We start from the raw sequence: 13,886 nt of genomic DNA, 5'->3' as shown, positions 1-13,886 counted from the left end.
TCACGGCTTCCTTAATGTTACTTGTATCAGGAATGCAATAAGTTTCGTGGAGTAGTAGACTTTACTTAATTTTTGCAAATATTTATAAACAATAATTAACATTGCAATTTAGGTGAAATTGCAGTGGTAAGTTTCCAATTTATAATGATTACTATGTTAAACGTCTCTAAAAATAATATGTTAAAAGCCTAAAGCAGTAAAACGAATGTCGCGCTTAAGCGGTAAGAAGAGGGAAATTGTTATGTGTGTTAGGTTGGGAATACTGAATGTGGTATTTCACACTTACCGCGTATTGGTTCTGTGCGGAAAACAAGCAAATACGCACGATCTCGCACAAAACCATTTTTAAGTAGGCTACTGGTTTCACAGTTTACAAATATGACGACTTGAAACCATCAGATTTCACAGCATGAAAGATAAAGAAGTAGAAAGTAACAACTTTAATTTCGCCCACTGTTGGACTTAACACGTTTTGAAATAAGAGTATAAAAAAGCATACCCATCCCAATCTGCCGGAATTTCTAAACAAATAAAAAAATATACATATATTACTTTGTTTTTCTATAGATCTATCTAGTGATTTTTTTTTTCTCTTTTTAGCTCAACTCCATGATTTTCAATTCGGCAAATTTTCATAGCTATATAGCTTTATATGCAGTATTCATCAATATTGCGTGCACACAGCTGCAACAGGTGGGAATGCAGCTGGATATTTACCGACAAGGAAGGGAAGAACACGAGGAGAACGGAAGCTCCATGGAATTCGACGAGAAGTACGAGGACGAAGAGGATGAAAGACTGGCCAGCTGCATTAAACTGCACCAGGAAACTTTGAAGTTTGTTAAAAGACCATTACATTATTTCTCATTATTACAATCATCGAATGTGTATATGAGCGATAGTGCACAGGGGATTCGTGCTCGAATCCCACTTCATCCTGAATTTATTACTTGTGCTGGGCAATCCCGTGCCCAAAGTAGAGCAGGTTATGCGGTTTTTCTGCAAACTCCCAACAACTTTCTATAATAATAATAATAATAATAATAATAATAATAATAATAATAATAATTATTATTATTATTATTATTATTATTATTATTATTATTATTATTATTATTATTATTAATCATCATCATCATCATCATCAAAAGCTATCAGGGTTTAGGCCATTTGGCCTGTTCCGTCTCAGGTGAAAAGCTGGTCTCTAATCGCTTCTTCGGGCGTCCACGATCTCGGTATCCAAGGGGCCTGTAATTTAATAATCTCCTGGGTAGTCTATCATTTGGTATCCGTAGAACATGCCCATGCCAGTTGCTCCGATAATTGTGGATTGTCTCTGTAATGGCTGCGATATTTAGTTCTTGTCGGATGTCTTCATTATATTTATGGTCATAGAGAGTGTAGCCTGCTAGCGGTCTTAGTAATCTCATCTCAGCTGCTTCTATTCTTTTCAGTTGACTAGTTGTTAGAGTCCAAGTTTCTGATCCATATAGCAAAGTTGGAATGGCCATTGTTTTGTAGAATTTCAAAATTGTGTCTTGCCGGACCTTCTTAAACAGTGTATTTCTAATTGTTCTTAGCAGCTGTTGAAATTTGGCTAATTTATTATCTATATCTCGAGAATGAATATAGGAGAGATTACAGCCAAGGTAAGTAAAAGCATTTACTTGCTCTACTCCAGAGTTATTGATAATTATTTTAGTTCTTATAGAATTTTTGCCAATAAAGGCCATGGTTTTTGTTTTGTGTATAGAAATTTCTAAATTGTACTCTTTTGCTTTTTGATATAACCTATGAATTGCCATTTGTAAGTTGTCTTCGGTGTTAGCTAATATAATTACATCACCTGCGTAGAGCAGAGTGTTAAGGGGTTAGTTATCGATCATAAAATGTGTGGCCAAATCAATTTCCCAGTCCTTAATAAGTGCATTAATATATATATTAAATAAACAAGCAGACAGCGGACAACCATGTTTTAAGCCTTGATTTGTTATCCTAGTCGTTAAAATATCTTGTTATTGATTTTAATAATAATAATAATAATAATAATAATAATAATAATAATAATAATAATAATAATAACACGTATGGCTTTTAAGGAATCCGGACGTTCATAGCCGCCCTCACATAAGCCAACCATCGGTCCCTATCCTGAGCAAGATCAATCCAGTCCCTACCAACATATTCCACCTCCCTCAAATCCATTTTAGTATTATCTTCCCATCTACGTCTCGGCTTCCCCTCCGGCCTCCCAACTAACACTCTATATGCATTTCTGGATTCGCCCATACGTGCTACATGCCCTGCCCATCTCAAACGTCTGGATTTAATGTTCCTAATTATGTCAGGTGAAGAATACAATGCGTGCAGCTCTGCGTTGTGTAACTTTGTCCATTCTCCTGTAACTTCATCCCTCTTAGACCCAAATATTTTCCTAAGCACTTATTCTCAAACACCCTTAATCTCTGTTCGTCTCCCAAAGTGAGAGTCCAAGTTTCACAACCATACAGAGCAGGTAATATAACTATTTTATAAATTCTAACTTTCAGATTTTTTTTAGAGTAGACTAGATGGCAAAAGGTTTTCAACCGTATAATAACAGGCATTTCCCACATTCATTCTGCGTTTAATTTCCTTTCGAGTGTCATTTATATTTGTTACTGTTGCTCCAAGATATTTGAATTTTTTTCCTCCAATTTTTATGTTTCCATTTCGTACAATATTCTAGTCATGAGACGTAATCATATACTTTGTCTTTTCGGGAATTACTTCCAAACCTATCTCTTTACTTGCTTCAAATAAAATTTCCGTGTTTTCCCTAATCGTTTGTGGATTTTCTCTTAACATATTCACGTCATCCGCATAGACAAGAAGCTGATGTAACCCGTTCAATTCCAAACCGTCTCTGTTATCCTGAACATCCCTAATGGCATACTCTAGAGCGAAGTTGAAAAGTAAAGGTGATAGTGCATCTCCTTGCTTTAGCTCGCAGTGAATTGGAAACGCATCCGACAGAAACTGCCCTAAACAAACTGTGCTGTACGTTTCACTGAGACACATTTTAATTAACTGAACTAGTTTCTTGGGAATACCAAATTCAATAAGAATATTATATAAAACTTCTCTCTTAACCGAGTCATATGCCTTTTTGATATCTATGAATAACACTCCCATTTTTTCTCAAATATCTGTCGAATACAAAATATCTGATCAATAGTGGATCTATTACGCCTGAAACCGCACTGATGATCCAGTAATAATAATAATAATAATAATAATAATAATAATAATAATCACCATCATCATCATCATCATTTACGAGTGTAATGTAGATCCACCGCCTGTGGTGTACCCGGGATAGACTCAGACGAAAATCGTCTTGTCATATTCCAGGTATTTGCAAACCTTGATTCATGTGACCAAAGTCTGTGGAGAGCAAGTAAACGAATGTTGAATTTGATATCTTCACTTTCACACAGTTTCAATCTTGTCGGTTTCAGATTCATGCACGCTATAGAAGATACGTTTAACTTTCTAATCCTGGGTCACTTTATGATGATGATGTCTGCTACTTGCTTCGCCTGTTTCTCGGCCGTGGTGGTAAGTCTACCTTCACTTTGCACTCACACATCACTGTTAATGCTACCACAATTTTCCACCACTTTTCTTACTTGATCTTTCAGACCTGGGGAGACATGGAGAGTTTGCTTCTGGTGATGTTGGTATTCCTATCCATGCCTCTACTTCTTATTGTGTACTGTATGCTCGGAGAAGAACTTACGATGCAGGTACTTTCGACACATTTGATTATTAACAACTGTATAACAGTTATTTACGTTACATGAACTGAAAGTGAGTTTTACTTATGAGTTTATAAACTCTAGTAAAAACATAAAACCAATTACCAACACCACTTCCTTGATAATGATTAGGTTCTAATAAAACAACCCGATCTCATAAAATTCCTCACACAATTCATCAAGGCACAGCTGTCAAAAGAAAAAGTGGCCGCAACAAAGTTCCCTTCGGGAATCTCCGCTACAATCCGGAGACAGGCGATGTTACATGTTGTTGGACCATATTTCCCCATATCTACTGTTATAATATTAAAGTATTCTCCGTCTTACTGTTGTAGCGTAATGGTAACGTTTCGGGCTGGTATTCGTAAAGTCGTGCGTTCAAACACAACCTAGTGTTTTTTTATGTTTTTATGTTTTTAAGAGAGAGAAAGACATAAAATATAATTGTTCTCATCTCTCTTATGACTGTTTTAGTAATTAACATCAGGTTCATGAATGTATTATGCCTTGATTTTATCATTATTTATTAAGGCATTATGCCTGCAAATGTAAAGACAGAAAGATTATAATATTTTCAAGAACAATATATTTCGTAGCATAAACAAAACAAACTTACTGGCGTCTGCCTTAGAAAATTCAAACAATTGAAAGTTAAAAAAACAAAACAAAAAGCCACAATTCAGTATTTAGTCCGTTTTTTTCCCACCTTGATCACATGTTGCAGTCGAGTGAGCATGGAATCGACTAGTCTTTTCAGTTCTCAGCCTCGGCATCCCAGGACGAGTTTCCACAAATCATCAGGACATCTTGGACGGGGATTGGAGCAATTTTTCCGCATATTTATTTATTTATTTACTTATTATCCATCTATTTATTTATCTATTTATTTATCAATCTTTTTGTTTTTCTATCTATTTATTTATCTACCTAATTATTTATCTATCTAATTATTTATCTGTCTAATTATTTATTTTATTTATTTATTTATTTAATTTATATATATATTTAATTTATTTAATTAATTTATTTATTTATTTAATTTAATTTATTTATTTTAATTAATTAATTTATTAATTAATTAATTTATTTATTCATTTAATTAATTAATTAATTAATTAATTAATTTACTTATTTATTTATTCATTTATTTATGTATTCATTTATTTATTTATTCATTTATTTACTTATTCACTTATTTATTTTATTCGTTTCTTTAATTTATTCGTTTATCTAATTTAGTCGTTTATCTAATTTATTTGTTTATCTAATTTATTCGTTTATCTAATTTATTCTTTTATCTAATTTATTCATTTATCTAATTTATTCGCTTACCTAATTTATTCATTTACTTAATTTATTCATTTCATTCATTTATTTATTTAATTAATTTATTTAATTTATTTATTTATTTTATTTTATTAATTTAATTAATTAATTTAATTATTTATTTTATTCATTTATTTAATTTATTCATTTATTTAATTTATTCATTCATTTAAGTTATTTATTTAATTTAATTAATTAATTAATTAATTAAATTATTTCCTTAATTAATTAATTAAATTAATTTATTTATTTTAATTAATTAATTAATTTATTTATTTACTTATTTATTTATTTACTTGTGCCTTCGTAGCTCAGAACGGAAGAACGTTGGGTGTCTGTCTCAGATCCAAATCCTCGCCACTCCTTTCCATTTCATTGTGTTACAGGATAGTATAATGTAATAATAATAATAATAATAATAATAATAATAATAATAATAATAATTTATTTATTTATTTAATCTGACAGGATTAAGGCCATAAGGCCTTCTCTTCTATCCTACCAGATAGCACATATAAATACAAAAAAAAATACAAACACTGATGAAAATAATACAAATTAAGTTAAAGCCCTATAGAGGGTCAACAGAGTCGAAAGAACACTATAGAGCTCTCATCGAGCTAATACAAGAAAAAAGAAAGGAAACAGAGATAGCAAGATAGCAATGATGATATTGATAACTGAAAATAATAATAATAACAATAATAATAATAATAGGAATAATAGTATTAGCAATAATAGTAATAATAGTAATAATAATAATAATAATAGCAATAATAGTATTAGCAATAATAGTAATAATAGTAATAATAATAATAATAATAATAATAGCAATAATAGTATTAGCAATAATAGTAATAATAATAATAATAATAAATACATTACATTAATGTAATAATATAAGAAGGGAAAAGCTATCATTAGTATTAGGCTATGTAACTGTATTGTTCCACATGTTTTCTATTCTCGTTTATCTATTTCCTCTTTATTTTGTTTTACATTATATTTTCATATATTGGTTCTACTTTCCTGTTAGCCTATAGCCTTCTTCCTTTAAATTTATAAGTTTTCCTTTAATTTCTATCCCATTATTTTTTTCATTTTAGCTCTTTCATTTTCCCTTCCTTCGTTCTTCTGTTCCCTTTTTCTTCTTTCTACTTTTGTTCTCTTTCTCCTTTTCAATTTCTCTTTCTTCCTATGTTTCAATTTCCTTTGATTTTCCCTTTTCACTTTTTTCTCTAGTTACTTCTAATTCATGGTTCGATAGAGAGTATGCTTGTATATTAATTTCATACACCTTACAGTAGAAATCAAACTTACTCTATTTCAGGCTGAAGAACTTGATGACTCGATCTGGTCTTGTAACTGGGTGGGAGCTAACTTGAAGCAGCAGCGTGCTATACTGTTCATGAAGGCTATGTCAAGCAAGAAATTCTGTCTTACAGCTGGAGGTTTCATCCCTGTGTCCAGACACACTATGTCCGTGGTAATTATCTCATAATATTTTGTTTTACAGAATGTTGCATTCTTAATCCATATAAAAGCTATGCTTTGGTGGCAAGATGTGAACATAATTGGAGCTTTTACCCTAATCTATACTTTGTTATTACAGAGTATCCGAGAATAGTGTCCAAATAAAGAAAAATAAGTATTAAGTAAAATATGTATAGTTAGAAACTAAACTTACAGATCGGTAACAAAAATAACTAAGTCCATGTTGAATCTTTCGTACACTACTTTTAACACTTGAATATAAATAATTACTGTTGTAGCCTTCTTCCTTTAAATTTATAAGTTTTCCTTTAATTTCGATTCCATTATTTTTTTCATTTTCGCTCTGTAATTTTTCCTTCCTTCGTTCTTTTGTTCCCTTTTTCTTTTTCTCCCAAACATAATAGACAACATCATAAGGAAGACAAAACAAAAACTCAACAAATACAAAAACACACAAAACACAACACAAACACAAGAACACAAGAAATACATCAAACTAACATACGAAAACAAAAACACACACAAGATCGCATTCTCATTCAGAAAACAGAAATACAACAACAAATACAACAGAAATACAGAACAGAAAACACACTACAAAGACATCTCAACACACAAACAAATAAATACAACCACAAAGGAGTATACAAACTCACATGCAATAGTTGCGACAGTTTCTACATTGGACAGAGAGGCAGATCATTCTAAACTCGATACAAAGAACACATTAAAGCAATAATCAGAGGACAGAATACATCTGCATATGCCGAACACATAACTAATGCTAACCACACATACAATAACATAAATACAGATATGGAAATCCTACACATACAACCCAAAATCCAAAAACTCAACACACTAGAACAATATGAAATATACAGACACAATAAAACACACCCTAATCAAATTCTCAACACACAGATCAATTTCAGAACACACACACTATTCGACACAACTCTTCATCACACGAACGCACCCACACAAGAGGCAGCGAAGCTCAGATAGCGCCGAGATCTAGTACGCTCTGAGGATGGTGTCAAGTAACACCGAAACAGCTGTAAGCCGCACATGCTTACGTAATTAACACGAGTAAGATCGCCATTTAATCAATTATTAATAACTAAGTTTCTATTGCTAGTAAAATTCTATGTTTCTTCCTTATTAATAAAGTTATCCTGTACTAGCAGCAACAAATAACCCTGTGTAGTTCGTGGGATACGCTTTGCGAGTGCATTTTAATATAGATAATTGAGGATGTACGTAGTAGACAAGTTTACTCTTAACGCATACAAGATGGCTAATTCTATGATATGTCCTGTACAGGGTTTTCAGAATATCTGGAAAGAATATGTTGAATAAAACTAGCGATTGTCTCTTTCCAATATAGCCAACCCCGATTTTTTCTGTTGCTAGTGATTTTTTGTTTGCAACACTGCCAGTTTCTATTACTAGTCGTCTCTGCCACATATCAACTGATTTAAAAATAGATGCACAACCACCATGCACTAGTCTAAACTTACATTGGACGCGTTTAACTGGTTTTAGTTCTGTAAGCCATACAACATTATCAATTGTATGTTCAATCGTTTTTATTATTTTCAATCTCTTTTGTCAACCAATCATTCCGGTATCATAACAGCTGTCGTAGTCTTCCGGAAACCAAACGCCACTCCCCTCTGTTCGTCCATTGCCTGGTTCTAATCCTCGAGCATCCATAGTTGCTAGTATACTTTCCATCAAAGTCTTCTTTGGTCCTCCTTTTTTCCTTCTTTCTGGTGGGATCCATTCCATAATTATTTTTGGTAATCGTTGTTATGCCATTCTTCTGATATGGCCATACCACTATGACCCTTTATTTATTTATTTATTTCAATTTAATTAATTAATTCATTTATTTGAATTTATTTCAATTTAATTAATTTAATAATTTATTTCAATTCATTTCAATTTAATTAATTAATTAATTTATTTGAATTTATTTCAATTTAATTAATTAATTTATTTGAATTTATTTCAATTTAATTTATTAATTTATTTGAATTTATTTCAATTTAATTTATTTATTTATTTATTTGAATTTATTTCAATTTAATTACTTAATTTATTTATTTGAATTAATTTCAATTTATTTATTTATTTATTTGAATTTATTTCAATTTATTTAATTAATTAATTTATTTGAATTTATTTCAATTTAATTAATTTACTTATGTATTTGAATTTATTTCAATTTAATTAATTAATTTATTTATTTGAATTTATTTCAATTTAATTAATTAATTTATTTATTTGAATTTATTTCAATTTAATTAATTTACTTATTTATTTGAATTTATTTCAATTTAATTTATTTATTTGAATTTATTTCAATTTAATTAATTAATTTATTTATTTGAATTTATTTCAATTTAATTAATTAATTTATTTATTTGAATTTATTTCAATTTAATTCATTTATTTATTTATTTGAATTTATTTCAATTTAATTCATTTATTTATTTATTTGAATGTATTTCAACTTAATTCATTTATTTATTTGAATTTATTTCAATTTAATCAATTAACTTATTTATTTGAATTTATTTCAATTTAATTAATTAACTTATTTATTTGAATTTATTTCAATTTAATTAATTAATTTATTTATTTGTATTTATTTCAATTTAATTAATTCATTTATTTGAATTTATTTCAATTTAATTCATTTATTTATTTATTTGAATTTATTTCAATTTAATTCAATTATTTATTTGAATTTATTTCAATTTAATTTATTTATTTATTTATTTGAATTTATTTCAATTTAATTCATTTATTTATTTGAATGTATTTGCAATTTAATTCATTTATTTGAATTTATTTCAATTTAATTCATTTATTTAAATTTATTTCAATTTAATTCATTTACTTATTTATTCAGATTTATTTCAATTCAATTCATTTACTTATTTATTCAAATTTGTCTGTCCGTCCGTTTATTTATCTATTTATTTATTTATTTATTTATTTATTTATTTAATCTTAGATTTGCCGGCTGATCTTCTTAGGACATCCATGTCTGTACTTAAAATCCTTTTTCTTTCCCTAGTTGGAATTTGCCAAACTTCAGCTCCATATGTTAGGATACTTTGGACTATGATTTGATATATCGTAATTTTCTATTTTTTGTAATATTTTTGCTCCACCAAATACAATTTAAAGCATTTATTGTTTCTTTTGTCAACCTATTTTAATAACTGAATATATCCATCCTCACCAATGGCAGGCCTACCATTAATGGATTAAACTTAAACTGTCCATTTACTACACATAAGTTCAATTTATCAGTACAATGAATATTTTACTTTATATTTCATTCCTATTATTGAACACTACCTTTAAATATCGAGATACGTTTATTCCAGGCCACCGGCGTGGCTCAGTCGGTTAGGGCGCTTGCCTGCCGGTCTGAAGTTGCGCTCGGGGACGGGTTCGATCCCTGCTTGGGCCGATTATCTGGTTGGGTTTTTCCGAGGTTTTCCCCAACCGTAAGGTGAATGCCAGGTAATCTATGGCGAATCCTCGACCTCATCTCGCTATCACCAATCTCATCGACGTTAAATAACCTATAGTCGCGACGCTGTTATTCTCGGCGTGACTCCTCCTCTTTGCTTACGTCTTAGAAACTTAAGGCTCTATAAAGTCTAGGTAGATAGTATCGTTCGCCATTTTTGTTCTTTCGTTGCCGAGCTACCGGACGAGGGATCTATTTGCCACACCGTTAAACATTATCATATCGTAGCTCCTATGATATTAAATCAAATGCACTGTAATTCAGCAAATAATTGAGAGCCAAATAACGTCCTCGTGTGCTTTCTGCGAACGCCAACGAAAGAGCCAAAATGGCGGGCGACTATATTCCGTATTTATCGAGCCTTCTTTATGTTCATCAGCGAATCACAAGATGCACACGTTTAAATGTAGCCGACCTGTAACGTGATTGGCTGCCGGAAGTAAGAGCGACGGGACTATAGTAGTTGATTCAGCGTCGTTAAATAACCAACTAAAAGTTATAAATAAGCCACTATGATAATTTGTTTAAGGTGGCGAATCAAGTGATGACCTATACCATGTTCCTGATCAACGTCAAGAAAGAAGAAAATGAAAACCGTGGATAAGAGAGTGCTGGAAGATAACAGCTGTTTTTTTTTTTCCACTATTGTCCTGCACGAAAAGAGTGTTAAGCTCTCGAAAATTGATATTAACACAATGATATTACGTGAGAAATATATTTTGCATTATACAGAGTGATTTATATAGAGCTGACACATTTCTTTCATCAATTGTTTCAAAACGAATTGTGCTAGCGACAACTTATTATACCTAAAATGTAGAGGAATTTTGGGAGATTATTTACTTCTATAGCAAATGTTGAAAATGTCCTCCATCCTGCATAAGGCACAACTTAACACGTCGTTCCATGTTATTGGCCACTCGTTGGAGGACTCTGTTGTCAATAGCTTGAATCTCCTGTGTGATGTTGTGCTTCAGACCGTCCAATGTCTGGGGACGTGTGGCGTAAATCCTGTCTTTTAAGTAACCCCATAGAAAGAAGTCCGGCGTTGTCAAATCCGGAGATCTCGGTGGCCACAGGTTCCTGGAAATTATTCGCTCGTCAAAGAAACTTGCAATTAGTTCCATAGATTCATTTGATGTATGGCATGTAGCGCCATCTTGCTGAAATATCCTTGACTCATCTCTACATCGTCCAGTTGCTCAAGAAACTCAAAGACAAACGTCTTAATGATTTTTTGGGTGACTGCTCCAGTCGTGCTCTTACGTCAACAACAACCATGGGAAGCCTAGATGAACGATGCTTGCCCTTTTCACTCACCAGAGATCCAGTTGTTTCCAATTTGTTTACCAGTCCCAGTATTGTGTTTCTTTTGGGAGGATTGCGAACACCAAATTCTCTCTAGTATGCCCTTTGAGTAGCTGTAATTGAATTCGTAATCCAGTATTGCTTCACAAGGAAGAGTCGTTGATTTAATGTGTACTGCATTTTCACGTTGACACAATATGTCGAAAACAGCTGCCAACAATAGGAATAAAACATAAACCTGCGCATCTAGTGCTGCCAACAATAGGAATAAAACATAAGCATCTGCGCATCTAGTGACAAGGAATCGAAACTCCAAAACATTCTGCTTAATTTGGTGCTAAAATTGGGTCAGTGCTGTCAACAATAGGAATGAAACATAAAAATCTGCGCATCTAGTGACAAGGAATCGAAACTCCAGAACATTCTGCTTAATTTGGTGCTAAAATTGGGTCAGTGCTGCCAACAATAGGAATAAAACATAAACCTGCGCATCTAGTGCTGCCAACAATAGGAATAAAACATAAGCATCTGCGCATCTAGTGACAAGGAATCGAAACTCCAAAACATTCTGCTTAATTTGGTGCTAAAATTGGGTCAGTGCTGTCAATAATAGGAATGAAACATAAAAATCTGCGCATCTAGTGACAAGGAATCGAAACTCCAGAACATTCTGCTTAATTTGGTGCTAAAATTGGGTCAGTGCTGCCAACAATAGGAATAAAACATAAACATCTGCGCATCTACTGACAAGGAATCGAAACTCCAGAACATTCTGCTTAATTTGGTGCTAAAATTGGGTCAGTGCTGCCAACAATAGGAATAAAACATAAACATCTGCGCATCGAAACTCCAGAACATTCTGCTTAATTTGGTGCTAAAATTGGGCCATTGAATGAATTTCCAACGGAATAATTAAAGAAAGAAATGTGTCAGTTCTATATAAATCACTCTGTAGTATACATGTTAAAAACACAATAGAGCATACCAAACTTGGAAAAAGTTAGCTACAGCGGCCAAGACTAGAAAAAAAAGTCGACGGCAATTCGGAAGGCAGTAGTCTGCTTGCGTTTGCGTCGAGAGACACAGATAGAGAGAGCAAGGCAGCGTACAACATTGCCACATCGTACTTCACGCGCACGTGCGATACAAATAGCGCAGGAGAGAATTTAAATTATCAAAAGACAATAATGACCTTAGCCGTTGATTACTGTAAACACGACACCAAACAAACCATGTTTCCTTCACTAACAATATTCTTTGCACTGTTCTCAATCCCACACCACATGCTTCTGCAGTCGTTTCTTGAGCGTTGGCAACGTTGCAGCCAGCATCAAGATGGCCGGCAGCGTTTTGCTCGTCAACGTTTCTAAAATAATTATACGCCTTAAACACTATTTTCCGCGCCTGCCTGTGCAGTACTTGTCTTTTTACAGTCTCTGCTTCCATTTATCTTACACACACACAGTAAATGTTAGTTTTACTTATTCAATGTAGTAAAACACTCACACGTGAACAAACGAACTCGGGAAGACTAGTTACAGACTGATTCCGATTGGTTCTACTGTACAAACTTGTGACGTCACATACCAGAAATGCTACGGCGCATATAGCAGCCGACCGCCTTCCGAAATGCCGTCTAGTCTAGGTCATCTGATCCCTTCCAGCTGAGTCAAGCTTTCGGGGAAGGAGCAGCGAGTAATCGTCAGATCAGCGAATAGGGATTATAAAGAATGGACACTTAGCGAATTTTTCTGTGTCTTGTTTCTCTGTGCGCCGGCGTTTAGTTCCACTTTCAAGCGCTAGAGGTTAGTGTAATCGAGCACACGCTAAGATAATAATTGAGTATAGAATTGAGACACAGGATCCAAACATCGCCTACCTTATTGCATAATCCAGTAACGCTTTGCTTCAAATAAATTCAAGTTAACAGCTTTTCCTTATTTCTCAGTGACAAACTAGTTATAATATTGTTTATATATATTTCAGATACTAGCCGTACCCGTGCGCTCCGCTGCACCCGTTAGAAATAAATGTAAAGTAATTACATAATTCAAATAGGACATTTGATCCAGGGAACATTCGTGTTTCATAGAAGGATAAATCGTTTAATATGTTACTTAATTTAAATTGCATCCAAATAATTAAAATGCGATCATTTTGGTCCAGTGACACTCATTTGGTGCAATGACAATTCCTTTAACATGTTTCTTAATTTTTATTACATGCAACCATAGCTTAATGAAGAATGACATCATTTAGACTTAATGTGTATATTTTATTTTACTTGTTATAGGTTTCCATTGAATTATGGTAATAACTTAATTTTCACCCTTGTTTTCTACATATTCAGTAAATGGCACTTGGCCCACTATGATTGTGAACCCTTCAGATAACTTAAATAA

At 32.3% G+C, this 13,886-nt stretch overlaps 1 protein-coding gene across 1 annotated transcript in view; it reads left to right on the top strand.

The window, feature by feature from the left end:
• The window catches only part of LOC138702188 (odorant receptor 85b-like), a 32,055-nt gene extending 19,624 nt beyond the window's left edge, over positions 1 to 12,431 (top strand). The window contains exons 3-7 of the mRNA XM_069829793.1: positions 601 to 836; positions 3,501 to 3,600; positions 3,684 to 3,788; positions 6,457 to 6,612; positions 10,706 to 12,431. Of these exons, the coding sequence (XP_069685894.1) occupies positions 601 to 836; positions 3,501 to 3,600; positions 3,684 to 3,788; positions 6,457 to 6,612; positions 10,706 to 10,780 (672 nt within the window). The 3' untranslated portion in view covers positions 10,781 to 12,431. The remainder of the gene's footprint in view (positions 1 to 600; positions 837 to 3,500; positions 3,601 to 3,683; positions 3,789 to 6,456; positions 6,613 to 10,705) is intronic.
• Positions 12,432 to 13,886: the final 1,455 nt, after the last annotated feature.

The sequence above is a fragment of the Periplaneta americana genome, chromosome 6, assembly GCF_040183065.1.
Source record: "Periplaneta americana isolate PAMFEO1 chromosome 6, P.americana_PAMFEO1_priV1, whole genome shotgun sequence".
In the NCBI taxonomy this organism is placed as follows: Eukaryota; Metazoa; Arthropoda; class Insecta; order Blattodea; family Blattidae; genus Periplaneta; species Periplaneta americana.
The sequence above is the reverse complement of the archived record's forward strand: the minus strand, read 5'-3'. Positions and strand labels throughout refer to the sequence as shown.